Genomic DNA, 16,970 nt, shown 5'->3' with positions numbered 1-16,970 from the left:
TTTTTATATATAGCAAAGATAGTAATATATCAGACAAAAGCAAGAAAAAACTATATGATAGATTATATTTCTTTAGATAGATTAACTGAGAAGTGTTTGTTAATTGTACAAATGTTATATTTTTTTTTTTCTAGTTAAACTTATATAACTTTATATAGCTTCATTAAAAAATAAACTTAATAAACTTATATAGTTTTTTCTTTAAAAAAAATCGTGTTAAAAAATGGTATTTTTCGAGAATAGTTCATGCACAAATAAAAAGCTTTTTCAAAAATTCGAAAAAGACATATCCTAAACAAAACCTTCATTTTTTAAATGAAATCTTGCCCATCAAAATTGGTCAAGAATTACGCATGTTCTCTTATTATTGGCGTAAATGTTGTTTTCGATGTTTTTCGTGTAGAAAAAGTTTTATATTGTAACGCTCCTTCGAAATTTGCGACAAAAGAGAAGCTCGTACACCTACTATTAATTTCCATATCGTAAAGTTTAATATCAGAAAAAATGTCACAAAGATAAGAAGCATGAGAAACTTAAAATAATTTTTTAATATAAGATTTTAATCCTTTAAAATTTTTATCTGGAGATGATTGGCCTTGTGCAATGTAAACATAAATGGTCTTTTAATTAACTTTAATGATTACCGTGTTAGTTCCCTTTTGAATTCTGATGCGTGAAGATCGAAACTCTTTCTTTCTAAACGTGAAAACTTATAAATTAATACTTTCGATAATTTTTCAATTATTTAAACAGTCTCTAATATACAAGGAATACAATAAAATAATATTTAAATAATGTTACATTCGCCTAAACGTTAAAACGACGTTAACGCGTGAAAAACGTAAAATAATTTTAATTTTTTTTGCATTAGACTTAAATTTTGAATTGGCGATAAATTTTGAACGTCGAAAGTAGCGTTGGCATTTTGCAATTTAATCAACAAATGTTTTTATATCAACTCCATGCAATGTAATCGTTAGAGTTGTTAAATATATTATTCTTATAATAATAAAAATACTCACTTGTAAGAAGGATCGTCCAAGGATTTACTTTATATTTTTAAATAACTATTAATTAAATATTTGTCAATTAAATATCAATTTAATTGACAAAAGAAAAGTCTCAATAGAGTTATTGCTTTTGTAAGAGAAAAATCGAGTAGAGTATTTGTTAAAAAACAAAGAGATTTGTAGAGTCATATTCCGTAAACATAGATAATAAATTTTTAGTTCAGGATTTTTAGCAATTAATATACTAATTTTAATTTCTCCTACGCTGTGTAAAGGTATCTCTCGAAATGGTAATAATCAATTTCTATCCAAAAGAATAAGATTTATACTTTTCAGATACGTTAAAATTGTGTTAGTATTCTCTTCCATATTTAAAAATTTGGAATCAAATTTTGTCGTTACAGTTTTTGAGTGATAATCGATTAGATTAGGGGGACAAAGCAAAGAAGAGATTATATGTTGAAGAGATCCCCATAAACTGTAACTCAAGAGAACAATTATTAGATTATTGAGTTATTTTCAAAAGTTCATTAGAAACTTTCGAAAATGGTTCTTAGTCATATTTTAATTTTACCATGTTGTCACTCAAAATGTTCTTATGGTGATGGGTATAAGTGCGTAAATTTGAAAAACTGGGATGACGTAATATACTGCCTGCGGTTTTATATATGCGAATAGAATTATTTCATATTTTATGCATTTTAATTATTAAAATCGAGACATAAAATTTTGCATATTTTCTCTTTTCTAATGTTCAATTAAATTCATAATTTTATTTTTAATAAAATCAAGTTTTACGTTAAAATCGGGTGATAAATTTTGCACATTTTTTTTCTGAAGTTCAATTAAATTCATAATTTTATTTTAATAAAATCGAATTCTATATTAAAGTCATATATCTATGAAACGTATAAGATATGTCAATTATGAGGATCACTGAAAGTGCATTGAATCAACGTGCACTGGAAGCTGAAACGAGCACACAAAGAAGTGTGCCAAGGTCCCAGTTTGCCCGCATACAGTAGGATTATTTAATATTTTGTATTTTTATTATTAAAATCGAGTTTTATACATTTTTCATTTTGTTCTTTTGTCTTAAAGTTAAATTAAATTCATACTTTTATTTTTCATAAATATTATATTTCTTATTTCTATTAAGTTTAAAGTCATAATTACGAAACATGTAAGATATGGCAATTATAGAGAGCACTAAAAAGGCACTGAATGAAGATGTACATGGAACTGAAATAAACAGAACGGGATGTATGCCAAGTTCTTCAAATTTTGCCACGCATTATTAATATAATATTTCTTTTAGAGAAAATAATATTTCTTTAGATCTGTATTCAGAATTTTTCATTTTTTTTTACTTCTCTTGAATTAAATTAAATTATTCAAGATTAAATTATTCAAGATCTTGAATTAAATTAAAAAATTCAAGAATTATCTTTCACATATAATTCTTTTCATAATAAATCTTTCATATATATATTGTTTTTACTTCTCTTATTTCTTTCCAGCTAGTTCCAGTTCGTGGTATCGCCTATTCGGAAAGGAATAATTAAAAAATAAAATTATTTTACTAATATTTAATTGAGATTTGAATTGATGTTAAGTTCATGTCTTCACGGGAATGCGGATTTTAGAGTAGAATTCTCGTCTGCCTATGGATGTCCAAATGCAGCAACTCATACTGATAAAACATGAGCCGATTTACGATATATCGAAATTTTATAGGAGATATTAAGTATTACCGACCAAATGGCTACATATTTTAATGCTTTTCCAAAATCTTTTCTTTCTAATTGTATCTAAACGTTAAATTTATATTGCTATTAATTACATTTTATATTGCTATTAATACTTCGATAGATAAATCATTAAATATAATGGAAATTCTAAAATAATTTATTAGACAAACGCATAGAAAACTTTTCTATTGCACTTACGTCCACTGTTATTCATATTTATTCTTATTAATTATTATTTATAAGTTTCGGATGGAACGTATGGATTGGGCCCATGTGCGGGCTTAGCATCGAATAAATCTTTTGGGTGGGAGCCTCGGGAAGAGCTTTTCAGTATGAACTCTCAGATGGGTCTCCTTCTTTCAGTAGGTAATATCGAACTCAATTTCAATCAATTTTTATTCTAATTTTGCTTGCTAGAATGATATTTGAAATGTCCACAGTTTATTCCGAGTTCTATCCTTCTCGCACACGTGCGCACGGTTTTCTTTTATTCTTTTTCTCTTCTTCTTTTCTTCTTCTCTTTTCTGTTAAATTTCATCTCTCACTATTCTTTTCTATTTTCTCTTTCTCCTTTTTTTTCAGATTAGATCATCTAGGGAAAGATCATTCAACATGCCGACTTTCTTTTTTACCCTTCCCCTTCTTTATCAATTTTTTTTCTCTTTCTACACTTCTTTTGTTTTTCTTTAACTAATCTTCTTTTCTTTACTACTAAATTTCTTCTCTACTATTCTATTTTATTTCCTCTTTCCACTCTTCTTTTCAGGCTATATCATCGAGGGAAGGATCATCGAGGAAAAGAGCATCGGGTGGAACTCTTAAAATGGGCCTTTGGGAGGGGCCTTAGGCGGATTTCCTTTTTTCAGTAGGAAAAAATCGGCTTTATCCGGCTCTCTTTTTATCTCATATTTCTTCTCTTTTTCGTCTTCTTTTCCAGTAATCATCAAGGGATCATCAATAGATGTAGATTCATTTGCAATCGAATGAGTTCGACGTATTGTCGAATGGTTCGATTCACCATCGATTTTTACGCGGAAATACGGGAAGGATAAGGAAGAACATGCGCGCATATCAGTGGACATAGGCGGGGATATTCGCAGACGCGATTAAAAGTCTTATAGGGGACTTCGTTTTATTTGCTCGAAAATTTGATTAGATTAGCTTGTGAACGCGGATTTTAAAGTAGAATCACTGTTAGCTTGTGGGTTTCCACATGTAGCAATTTCCACGTAATGAGACCTGAATCGGTAATACTTGCAATATATTGAAATCTAATTGTAAATCACGTAATGCAAGTACTACTGAATGAATAGCTGCATATCTCAATCTATTTTCAAAATCCCTTCAATCTAATTCTAATTAAATATTAAAATACTAATACTTTACATTGCTAATAATATTTCTACAGGCAAATAGATAAGATATAATTAAATTCAAAAATAATTTCTTTAAATTCGCAAATTTATGTACTAATTATCATATGTATTAATCCTTTGTACTCCGTGCAAATTTTTAATATGATGTTTCAGTAATTCTTAGTCATTTTTATTGTGAACTATCAGCTATTCCAGAAATATTTAGTCACATTAATTACTACATAAAACGTTTTTTCATGAAAAATATCGAAAACATCAAGGCGTAATTGTTGAACGATTTAGATAAACAAAGTCACATTTTAAAGATGAAGGTTTAAGACAAGAATTTATATTTTATTATGCATATTTTTGTGCATAAACATTTTCGAAAAAAATACCATTTTTAAGCACGATCTTTTTCAAAGAAAATAAAGCTTCTTCAAAATTACGAAAAAGCTATGTCTTCACTTGACCATTTATTTTTAATATGAGAGTTTGTTCATCAAAATTATTCAAAAATTATGTCTGTACTAATTATTGACGTAAATTATTGTAAAACCAGAGATGATGTAAAGCTCGATTATAATATTTCGAAATTCATATAAGCATTATTTTTATTTTGAATAAATTTGTGGAGTTATAATAGACGGTACGATTTTATAATGATCAAAGAATATTATTTTATTTCTCTTTTTGTAACATTCGCTTTTTTACTTATCTACTATACACACATACATACATACATATATATAATCCTAAAAATAATTAGCATTTTATCATTATCAGTCCAAAACAAATTACTATCACCGTATAAGGTACGAACAGTTTACAGAATATTACGATTACAGAGCATCATATTCGCATTTATCATTCCAATAGCGATATATTTTTTTGTTTAATAAATTTGCAGCTTATAGCAGAAAGATATTAAGAAATATATGAATGTCTAGATTATGTAATTATAAATTATGACATAACATATAGCTTATTATAATTTTCCTAATTTCTATATTCATTTACAAATATTTTATAGTACTGAGGTATAGAATGCACAAAATATAATATACAGTCGATGTAAACGAATATCTTCCATATTTAACAAGTATTTATCTTCCTATATGTTCTATGATATAATTATGTATTATCAAGGTCTCGTATTCCAAACAAGGCATTTCTTGTCCATTAACTGGTATATAGCATACTTGATGATTTGGTTGTATTTTTCCTACATAATACACTCCTTCATGCAAAACTCTACCAATAAAAAGAGCACAACCATCTTCTGTTTCACCAGCAGGAAGAGCATACAAAGGAACACTACCCTCCCATGATTTTACCCAGTGAATGTTTTTAATGCATAACACTTGAAATTCTTTTTTGTCATGAGTTGTTCCTCCCCATGCTAAAGTACAAACATTATTCTTTATACCACCAGGTGTTACAGAATCTTTATGATGTGCACGTCCGATATATAATCCGTCTTCAGAAGCCATAGCTGCATTTAGCGGAAAATTTAATGTGTTGTTAAAGTCAAACCATAAATGACATGTATCGGTAAGTTGTTGTCTGATAGCACGTGATGTAAATTTGTATTCTAAAAAAAATAATTATATTATACATTTTACATACCTTCATGGAGAGAACAAAAATTATATTTTATTTTTAAATACATTGCTATACATAACTCTCCACTCACCATTCATTATAGTCCATTCTCCTGTCGCACCCCAAGTTGTACTAAATCCTATATAATTGATAACAAATGGATTTTTATCTTTAAATGTCATTAAAGTTTCACATTCTATATCCTCTCGACCTACGCTTAACATACCATCACAAGACCACCTACAGATATATAAATTGTCAACTAATTTTATTAATAAAACATTACTTATTTGTTTATCTTTAGATAAAAAACTTACTGTATCCAAATATTACAATTATCTCCACATATATCTATAGTTTCTGCTTCAGCTACATCTGGTTCTACATTATTTCTCCTTATAGCCGACATGGTATTTCCCCATGCACCAAGAATAATCTAAAGTAAAAATGCTATATTAAATATTCAAATTATTTAAATTTAATATAAAATAAATACTAAACTTAATAAATTCATTTTTTATTTGGATAGAAATTAAATTAAATATCAAATATAAAGTCCACAAATATGTTATTTATTTTAAACTTACTTCATATACATTTGAATCATCTCCCAAATGAGTTCTAAGAGAAATTCTGGCATCATGATTAGCTTTCACTCGCAATTTAATATGAGATTTCGTAATAGGAAAATAACAATAATTCATACTATCTAGTGTACTAATTGATACTAAAAAATAGAGTCATACTGTTATTTAACATCAAAATATTTATATTAAAATGACTTACATTAGTCCAAAATGATGATAAAATTAACTTTTATATTTAATATGTTATATATACTTTTTTTATCATGTGTTTCTTTTTAAATATACAATATTAACCTACCTGACATTATAAACTTGAGGAACACTAAAACAATTATTAGATCTATCAGAACTTTTATTGAATTTTTTAATGTGATGTAAATACAATTTTCTAATTACAATAATTTTTATTAAAAATGAAATTTATTAAATTATAAGAAACGAAAGGTAAACATTTATGACAGATTGTAAATTTAAAGGAATTTTTAAATATTTTTTAATCGTAATACGACATGCTCGGACAAGCTATATCCATATGGTTGATCCTTACATTCCACACACTGTGTGACAGTTGTGGAATGACATGTATTTGTTGACGACCATTGCTGTCAGCTGGTACTATGCAAGCTCTATACGATCTTTGAATACTGCCATTTTTGAGGAATTATAATAATATTATAATTCCTAATATTTAAATGAAACATTATTTAAATAATAACTGAAATAATAGATGTATATTATATTTATATTCTTAAAGATTATTTCGTTTTTTAATGTTTTTTTATTGATATTAAGATTTAAGATTCATAAGTTCGCCGCTAGAGGCGCTGTAGAACATTTTGAATAGGAACATCTATCAATACTATGTAAATACTATGGTGATAAATGTTCCCTCCAATTCCTTCCTTTCTCTTTTTACTCTGTGGCTCGGAGAGGCTTGGCTTTGCCGAAATAAGTTTTGAATTTGTAATAACTCGTGAAATATAAATGAGTGTGTGAATTATTACTTAATTTTATGTGTATATTTTGAACTAAATAAAGAAAACATGTTAGTTCTCTTTGAAACTCCGGCGGGATACGCAATATTTAAAGTAAGTTGATGTGTGTTTCGTTCGAAAATATAATAATCATAACCTTGATAATGTTGCACGTGCTCGGATTAGCCGAATATGTTATTGTATATATGTAATATACAATATATATATAATAAATTATTACAAAAAAATAATGGAATGTATTTTATTAGTTAAAGATGTTTACTTTTAATTGGTTATAATATTTTATTACAGTTACTCGATGAAAAGAAATTAGCAGAAACAGAAAATTTATTTCTAGATTTTGAAACACCAGAAGCAGCAAACAAAATGTAAGAAATTCTATTTCCATATTCACGTAATATAAAAAATATATAATGTTTGATTTATATATGGGATCATTATATCCATACCTATATTTGTATAATATTATTGTAATTGTAAATATTTGTTTATATTTTAATTTTAGTGTAAAATTGAAACATTTTGAAAAATTTGAGGATACTACAGAAGCTCTCGCTGCTACAACAGCTGCTGTAGAGGGAAAATTGTCTAAAACCTTGAAAAGAACCCTTAAGAAACATTTCTCAGAACTTCAAGAAGAATTAGCAGTAGCTGATGCCAAATTAGGGAATGCTATAAAAGATAAACTTAGTTTATCTTGTGTGAGCAATACTGCAATACAAGAACTAATGAGATGCATTCGAAGTCAAGCAGATGGATTATTAGCTGGTTTGCCCAAGAAAGAAATGACAGCAATGGCTTTGGGCTTAGCTCATAGTCTTTCCAGATATAAGTTAAAATTTTCACCTGATAAAATAGATACCATGATAGTACAAGCTGTTTGTTTACTGGATGATTTAGATAAAGAATTGAATAACTATGTAATGCGTTGCCGTGAATGGTATGGATGGCACTTCCCAGAACTTGGTAAAATTATAACAGACAATATTGCATTTGTACGAAGTGTAAAAATAATTGGAACAAGAGAGAATACGATAAATACAGACCTGTCTGATATTTTGCCTGAAGATATTGAAGAAAAAGTTAAAGAAGCTGCTGAAATATCAATGGGAACTGAAATTTCAGAAGATGATATCTTGAATATCCAACATTTATGTGATCAAGTCATAGAAATCTCACAGTATAGAGCGCAATTATATGATTATCTTAAAACTAGAATGATGGCAATGGCACCTAATTTAACAATTCTAGTTGGAGAATTAGTGGGTGCTCGTTTAATTTCACATGCAGGTTCTCTTATCAATCTTGCCAAACATCCTGCTTCCACTGTACAAATTCTTGGTGCAGAAAAAGCACTTTTTCGAGCATTAAAAACCAAAAAGGATACTCCAAAGTATGGTTTAATTTACCATGCACAGCTTGTAGGACAATGTTCTGTCCAGAATAAAGGAAAAATGTCTAGAATGCTTGCAGCAAAAGCATCTTTAGCAACAAGAGTTGATGCATTAGGAGAAGATGTAAATTTTGATCTTGGTGCTGAACATAAAGCTAAATTGGAAAGACGATTAAGAATACTGGAAGAAGGAAATTTACATAAAATCAGTGGAACTAGTAAAGCAAAAGCTAAATTTGAAAAATATCATAACAAAAGTGAATATATGCAATATCCAACAGCTGCAGATACAACTCTTACAAGTAATAAGAGAAAATATTCTGATATAGAAGATAAGACAGTAACCGAAGAAAGTGAAACACAAATGAGCAAAGAAGTTCCAAAAAAGAAAAAAAAGAAAGATGTTGACGATACTGAAGGAACTTCACAAATACAAAATATAGTAAAGGGTGAAAATGAACAAGAAATTACATCTAAGAAAAAGAATAAAAAAATCAAGCAGGAATTCAAGCAAGATGAAGAAATAAGTGAAACTGTAAGTGTGAAAATAGAAGAAAATACAACTGTTGCAACTTTAAGTGAACCACAGGATGAAAGTAATGGTCAGTAATTTTCATTTAATATTTATATACATATGCAATTTATACATCCTAACACATATTAAGCTAAAAAAGCAGAATTTATTAAACCAATGTAAATTTTAGTTTCAGAATCTAAGAAGAAGAAAAAGAAGAAGAAAGAAAAACATGTTGTAGAGACACAAGGAGACATTTCTATTCCAACAGAATCAGCAGAGGGTGAATCAGTTTTGACAGAGAAGAAAAAGAAAAAGAAAAAAAAAGTGCAACAAGATGAATAACTTTCATTGAAAGTTTTTTTTAGATTTATATGTATTTATATTTATATAAACAGTTTCAAGGATTGGTCATTAATATATTATGTGCCCAACATATTTCAAATGTGATTCTGGAGTTGCTTAAAAGTCCATAAGCACCAGGCAAAGTTTATAACTTGCTTTCAGTTTTTCCCAGAGCAGAGGTAAATAAGAATTATTTTATGTAGTTACTTAACAAATATTTTTTAACCATTTACTTATCCTCGATAATTTAATCATTAAATACATTTAGTGACGTCTGACAAAAATTATCTTCCATAAATCGCGAGTCGCTCCTATGTCTAACTTTTTATATCTTTTGCTTGTTCTAAGATAATGCAATTTCTTTAATATTTCATTTGTATTTCACATCACTAGCAAAATAAAGTAAACGAAATTGTGATATATTGCCCTATATTTATGGCAGAAGCACAATTAGCAAACGCATTGTTTGCTTCTCAGAATATCGTTTAAAATCAATATAATTTTTTATAATTTTGTTTTAAATATATGTTCAGTGCATTAAACAAATGAAGCTTTAATTATTTTCAGTCAATATATAATAAATACCTTTAACGAAATCTTTCTTGCTTGAGTAAAAACTATTAAAGCATTTATGGGTAATGAAGTCTATGAAAATACATCTACCACAAATTAGTGACGTGATGCTCAAAGTGTTAAAGGTATCATCGTAATGCAAATAAGAGTTTAATTTTATTTTACGAATTATAAATATACTGCAAAAAAAGCTTTTCAATTACATATTGAATCGCAAAAACAATATGTATATAGTTCTAATTTGAATATATTAAAGATAATCGGTTCTAGGCGTAATTGTATACAATACAATATAGAATAATTTATGCAAACTTGATATAAAATAATATTTTATTACATAGTTGTTTAATGATCAAGTCTATCATGTATTATCGTTGTAGAAGTTCTGTAAGATACTGTACACAATTACATATTTGTGAATTTATTATTTACTCTTGCTTCTTATATCAAATTATTTTAAGTCATACTTAAATAATTGAAACCATTTATTCCTTAGCAGAAAATGTATTTTGTTAACATTATGTTCATTTCTTATAACTTTTAGAATAATAAAAGATTATATTCAATTGAAGTTAACATATGTTGTATATTATATTATTGCCATCAAATTTTGTGTACATAACAAAAACTGTTATGTACACAATAAAAGTAAATCATTTATATAATCAATTTCTAGTCTATATTATTTTCACTATATTACATTATATGAAAATATCAATGAAGAAAATATTAACGTAATAATTAATTGAATAAACACTCATATGATTTAAAGATACTTTAAATTGAATATCTTAAAATAATTATTTTATATTTTCAATAAATAAATAAATATTTTATATGACAAGTTAAAAGACTATGTGTATGTATGTATGTATTCTTTTAACACTTGATAAAAATTGATTTTGCATATCTTAAATTAAAATTTATGGATTTCATTTGAATAAGGATTAAAGTAATCACTTGTCATAGATAATTTTAACATATCTTTATTGTTATACACATACACAAAAATAAGCTGATGTTAAATGTAAATTTTCAATGCTAGCATAATTTTATAATCCATTTATAATATTTATAGAGTAGCTTTTTTGCAGAAAAAGTACAAAACGTTATATAGAACAATAAAAAAGATATTCTCAGAAATCATTATATAATCACTTAATAAACTTATACAAATGTATTTTGTACTTTATTGTAAATTGGTGTATGGATTGCTTACATTATTGCAAAATAATATAACTTAGTTTTATTACCAAATATTTGGCAAGACACAGATATTTTTTACAGTTATTAATGATTTAAACAGTTTATATTTATTATGTTAAGTAAATATAACAATCTTTAGTTTATCGATGAACATAGGTTATAGATATATTGTCATCAAAGAATTGCATATTATTATAATTGTTAGATTTGAATGCTAATACACTAAAAAATGAAACGCTTGGAATTATGAAGAATTATTGAAGCATTCTATATGCATACCTACCAGAACCTTTCTATGTATACGTATTCTATCAAAATAGAAATATTTTCCAAAACAAATACACACATATTTTTTTATTATGTTTACATTTATCTAATAAATGTATTTATATGTTCCATATATATTACATGTGTTTTTTTTTTGTAATAGTGTTTTATACCATGTAAATCATTGCTGATTATTATTATAATTATTTAGTCGTCATAAAATTTAATTGTTTTAAACATTATTAGAATGATTGAAAAAGTTATAATCAAGATTCATATGCACACACTTGAACTGTAAGTATTATTTTACACTTTAATGTATATAAAATTGATACATATAACTTGTAGATATAATTGTTTTTAGGCTAAAATAATAATCTATCATTAAAAATATAATTTCCCCTTAATCTTTTTCTCTGTTATAAAAAAATTATTATAGCAAATTGATTACATATTTTTTGTATTCTCCAACACTTTATGATCAGGTAAATTGAATTCTCAAATCTTATTATGAATCTGAGATAACATTGCTTTGTGCAATGTTCAAGTTTATAAATACAGCTATTAAATTCTAAATACTTTAAATGATTACTTATTAGTGATAATAAATTTCTACAAATGGATGCATAGAAATTTCATGTTTGTTTATGATTTTTATGTGTATATGTCTGTTTAAAAATATACATAACCAAAAATGTATGTATAGTAGGATAGATATATATATATATATATATATAATAGATAAAATATATATATATATATATATATATATATTTGATCTATTGATAGGAATGTGAGTATTGCAATCTAGGATAAGTAAAGATATATACAAATGAAATTATTATAATAAAGAAAATGAATATATAAAGATTTCTTAAATTCATTATATGCATATTATGGTTATATGAATTTGTAGCAAATTTAATTTTATATAAAAAATAGATCATCTTATGCTTGGCAGAAATTGAGATAGTTTATGATTATTGGTATAAATAAACAATATAATTTTGAAATATTAATATTTTATGTTGTAAACTAGAAAAATGTATAAGTCTATATATATAGGTATATATCAAATTACTTATGGTTATTTTTAAAATATGTAGAAATATGTGCATTATATGCTGCAACTTTTTATTCTGAACAAAATTAAACAATTATACTTTTATCCAATTATTAGTTATGGATTATAGATTTTAAGAGCACAATATTTAAAAGATTAATAACATGTTTTGGGATACTAAGAGAAACAAATTATGTACTTTATAAAATAAATTGCATATTATTGCATATAATTTTTCATAATGGTATTAAATTTTATATTATCAAAATATCAACATATTGATATGTAATATAAAATGTAAAGAACAATGCAAGCATCTACTTATCTGTAAGCATGCAGATTGCAGTGCAAATACATATATACTGCTCTATTTTGCTGAATATTTTGAACTCCACATGCAAAGTTCAATGTTAGAAGAAGCATAAAGTTGTAATGTTTAATTTTATCATAAATTATTATTTCAAATTACATATAAGAAATCAAATTTTGTATACATTTTCATATATACTATATGAATAAAATCCTCTTGTTTATGCTATAATAAAAAATATAAGCCGCCAAACTTACAATTGTGATTTCAAAATTTATTTTATTGATTTTCTACATGCATCTTATAGTTTCTGGGATAAAGTAGTGTATTAAAAAATAGAGTATACATATTATTTCCCATTTACCCTTTACTAGAAAAAATTCATGTCTGTAATATTAATATTATATCACTCAAATTTTAAATAAATTTAAGTAACAGTTTTATATATGAAAAATGTGTACAAAAAATATGTTATCTTAACAGAAGAAAGTTATTATTTAATAAAAAAAATTTTTTTATAAAGATATGGTAATCCAGAATTATTTAAATGATATACTCTTTTTTTTTTTAATGTCTATAAATAATATCCATAAACTTAATTGCAGACATGAGTTTTTGACTTAACAAGATAATATAAGATTTTAGATTTCTTTTGTTGTAATATTTCCTATATTTTCTATGTATATTTCCACTTTCGATCTCCTCTGAATGCAGAGATAAACATGTTATTACAATATATTATTTTCTTGTAATATTATAAATTAGTAATTTATTTTATAAGTCGCATTTCCACTCAAATTTGTACAACTTGCTGATTGTAAAGCATAAGTTACTATAAATGATTTAAGAAAGTAAAGTGTATGTAATATTTGATTTATATGACACAGTTATTTATTAATAATCAATAAGAAACCAAAGTGTATTTGTGGCAATAAAGAAAAAAAGAGTTTTTTTAGAATATATATGTATATATGTATATATATATATATATATATATATATATGTATATATATATATATATATATATATATATATATATATATATATATATATATATATATATACTTTAATGGTCTGACCGATCAGCCTGCAAATATCTGAGCAGACACAGCACATATTTTGAAAAATTATGAAAATATTAATATACCCTTCAAAGGAATTCTTCTGGACAATAATACAATTGCTTGATAATTACAATCGTTATTTATGTGATTGGTAAAAATCGGAAAATATTTATTATATTGTTAAAATATTCTGATGAATCAGAATGTTATTAAGCAATGAGCAATAATTACATATTTAGTACAGTATATATTAAAAGAAAGAAAAAAGAAAAAAAAAAAAAAAAAAGAAAAAAAAAAAAAAAAAAAAGGAATAAGAAATAAGTTCAATAAAAAAAGAAAAATATAATTAATATTGATACAATGATGGAATATAGCACATCTATAAAAAAAAATTGTTTTGTATGAAGTAGACAAAAGACAAAAAAAGTAAACAAAAAGACAACAAAAATCGTGCATATTTCCTTATAAGGGCATACCTCCTAGTCCCTACCAAAGTAGTGACATATTGCACACAAGACTCATTTTATTGCAGGCTGTGCATTTATGAACTTATACTACAACCACCAGCTGAATAGTCTTATCTACAAACCTAAATATTTATAGTCTATGACTATATATGTTTTATATATCATGATTCTTTTAGAATACTATAATCGTATATGCAATATATGTATGTACAATACATAAAATAATAAATTTTTGTGATAATTTACCAAATTTAAATTTACCGAATGCTTGTGAATAAATTCAGTACAGACTTATTTTCTTTCTGACTGCGTGCTTTACTAAACACATTCCAAAAACGAAGAGTTTCATCTCCAGCACCTGTTACAATGGCTTCACCATCAGGTGACATGGCTAAATATAAAACTCTATAAGAATGTCCTGTTAATTTTGCAACTTGTGTTAAACTTGGATACTTCCAAACTAATATTTGATTTTGGGAATAGCCATGTGTACTGACTAGTTCTGAACTGTGCTTACTCCAAGCCAAGTTACAAACTTGAGATCCAGTATCAATACATTGCATAGGTTGACCAGTTAATGTATTCCAAAATCTAATACATCTATCTGCTGTACCACCACCTGAAGCTAGTAAGCCATGATGATGAGGAGACCACGCGATCGCCTTAACAGCAGCCAAATGTTCCGTATAGGTTTGTATTGGTGATAAGGAATGCAAATTCCAAACATAAAGACGATTATCATTTCCACCAGAGGCCAAGTACTGATTATCTGGAGACCATTTTAAACCACAGACTTCTTGTCTGTGAGCTCCCAAACGTCGTTCACTCACGACACAAGGAGTTCGTACATCTCTTTGCAATATCAATCTGTCTCTACTACCAGAAGACAGAACTTCTCCATTCCATGCCAAAGCACCGACTCTGGCACTGTGACCATGTAATTTGCTTACTTGCTTGTTTACAGCCACATCCCATACTTGAATGTATCCTAAATGCGTTCCTACTGCAACTAAATTTCCTCTTTCGTTCCAGGCTACAGAGGTAACGCTATTACCATCGCTAGATAAGTCACATAATCTAGTTACTTGACTGGTACAAGCAGACCACAAGTACACACAACTGCCTAAGCCAACGCTAAGGACATTTTGTGAGGACCAATCCACCAAGTTCAAATAAAAATCGTCTTGCAATTCTGGAGCATCGAGTACTTTAAAAGGTATTCTTGAAATTTTTCTAGTTGCCTTCCTTGGAGACCGTAATAACTTTTGACTTTTAGCACTTAAAGGAGAAAGAGAGTAAGGCGAGCTTTGATCCAAAAGAGTATGATCTTTCGTGGGTGTAGTAAATTTAAATAAATTTTTCGACATGAGAGGAGATAGTATTCTTCGTTCCTCGCACTGACCCTTCACATCTTCTATGCTAGCACCTAGAAGCTCATTTTTCAGAAGACACGAATAAGCTATACCATCTCGACTCCCTTCACCATTTTCACGGGTCTTCTTTGTCGCAAGACCACTTCGGCCGCTTTCAGAAATCATCGAAAAAGTTGTTTGCCAGTTGTTACCCGACCTCGTCGGTATAAATCGATCAAAACTATTGTTTGTCATTTTTGTTGGCGAAAAATATATTGGCGTATAATGGGCAGGAGTCGCGAGATTATCTATGTGGCTCTCGCTACTCGACTTTAACAGTCGCTTCTCGTACTCGTGATGAAACATCTTCTGATACACCACGAAATATAACGTACACACTAGCCTTTTCTTTTCAGTCACATTCTTTAAAGTGGCTGCACATTCATTTAATTATAACGTAGCCACTTAGATTACACGTATATCGGGCATCTTTTTCTCCTTTACGAGAGCCGACACTATCTGCCGATAAAACTGAGCTATTTAACCCGTTACGTCGCCATTCGACGTCAACTCGAAAGATTTTTCATACGGAGAGGGCAGGAAAAACGACTCGTCTTCCTCCAATCGAAAGGCTTTATTTGAAATTTTGCCTCGAACGCGACAGATGGGAAACGCGAATGTAAGTGCTGAGGCTAGCAAGAACTACGCACGTAGCGACATCCGAGCGAGTTTATATAGCCTTTTTTTTTTATTATCTTATTTTTCTTAGTTAAACCTATTTGAAAAAACTTATTATTCCTTTTCATCATTTTATCAACTTATTGTTCTTTTATTCTCCTTAGATATGCCTCTGACTCATCTTTTCACTATTTGTTTACTATTTGTTTACTGATTACTATTGTCTATTATTAAGGTCCCTTTACTCAAAAATGATAAATATTTTTGAACCTACTTCATTCTTATATTTATTATGTTTTTCTCAAATTTTTTATCTTTTAGATAATGACAAAAATTGTTATTTATAACATCATGTTTGTTTCATACAAAATATATTATGTATAATATAAACACAAAATATATTACAGAAAAATATTTTTCTTTTCTTTTTTTTTT

General features: G+C 27.2%; 3 protein-coding genes and 1 long non-coding RNA gene across 6 annotated transcripts; 2 read left to right on the top strand and 2 right to left on the bottom strand.

The window, feature by feature from the left end:
* Positions 1-2,535: 2,535 nt before the first annotated feature.
* LOC124952161 lies at positions 2,536-5,040 on the top strand. The gene is made up of 4 exons (XR_007101835.1): positions 2,536-2,757; positions 3,005-3,127; positions 3,528-3,626; positions 3,699-5,040. It is a non-coding gene; the product is annotated as an uncharacterized LOC124952161 (long non-coding RNA).
* LOC124952160 lies at positions 4,767-7,077 on the bottom strand. Of its 2 annotated transcripts, XM_047501606.1 has the most exons (6): positions 6,607-7,077; positions 6,309-6,448; positions 6,039-6,157; positions 5,948-5,961; positions 5,813-5,860; positions 4,767-5,710 (listed from the first exon to the last, which is right to left on the bottom strand). In XM_047501606.1, the coding sequence occupies exons 1-6, from the start codon at positions 6,611-6,613 to the stop codon at positions 5,223-5,225; spliced, it is 816 nt and encodes a 271-aa protein (XP_047357562.1). In that variant the 5' UTR covers positions 6,614-7,077; the 3' UTR covers positions 4,767-5,222. The 2 variants fall into 2 exon arrangements, with proteins under 2 accessions (XP_047357562.1, XP_047357561.1); XM_047501605.1 differs by having other exon boundaries at positions 4,774-5,710; positions 5,813-5,961; positions 6,607-7,070.
* Positions 7,078-7,207: 130 nt separating this feature from the next.
* LOC124952159 (nucleolar protein 58) lies at positions 7,208-10,699 on the top strand. 2 transcript variants are annotated; one of them, XR_007101834.1, is made up of 5 exons: positions 7,208-7,396; positions 7,595-7,671; positions 7,809-9,298; positions 9,401-9,734; positions 10,123-10,699. XR_007101834.1 is itself a non-coding variant. In XM_047501604.1 (4 exons), the coding sequence occupies exons 1-4, from the start codon at positions 7,352-7,354 to the stop codon at positions 9,553-9,555; spliced, it is 1,767 nt and encodes a 588-aa protein (XP_047357560.1). In that variant the 5' UTR covers positions 7,208-7,351; the 3' UTR covers positions 9,556-10,699. The 2 variants fall into 2 exon arrangements, 1 of the variants encoding a protein (XP_047357560.1); XM_047501604.1 differs by having other exon boundaries at positions 9,401-10,699.
* A 2,161-nt stretch (positions 10,700-12,860) lies between these two features.
* LOC124952212 (fizzy-related protein homolog) lies at positions 12,861-16,571 on the bottom strand. Its single transcript, XM_047501749.1, has one exon. It carries the CDS (start codon positions 16,221-16,223, stop codon positions 14,763-14,765), a length of 1,461 nt encoding a protein of 486 aa, XP_047357705.1. The 5' UTR covers positions 16,224-16,571; the 3' UTR covers positions 12,861-14,762.
* Positions 16,572-16,970: the final 399 nt, after the last annotated feature.

Source organism: Vespa velutina, chromosome 10 (genome assembly GCF_912470025.1).
Source record: "Vespa velutina chromosome 10, iVesVel2.1, whole genome shotgun sequence".
Taxonomy (NCBI): Eukaryota; Metazoa; Arthropoda; class Insecta; order Hymenoptera; family Vespidae; genus Vespa; species Vespa velutina.
Note: the sequence above shows the minus strand (reverse complement) of the source record. Positions and strands in the feature narration are given on the sequence as shown.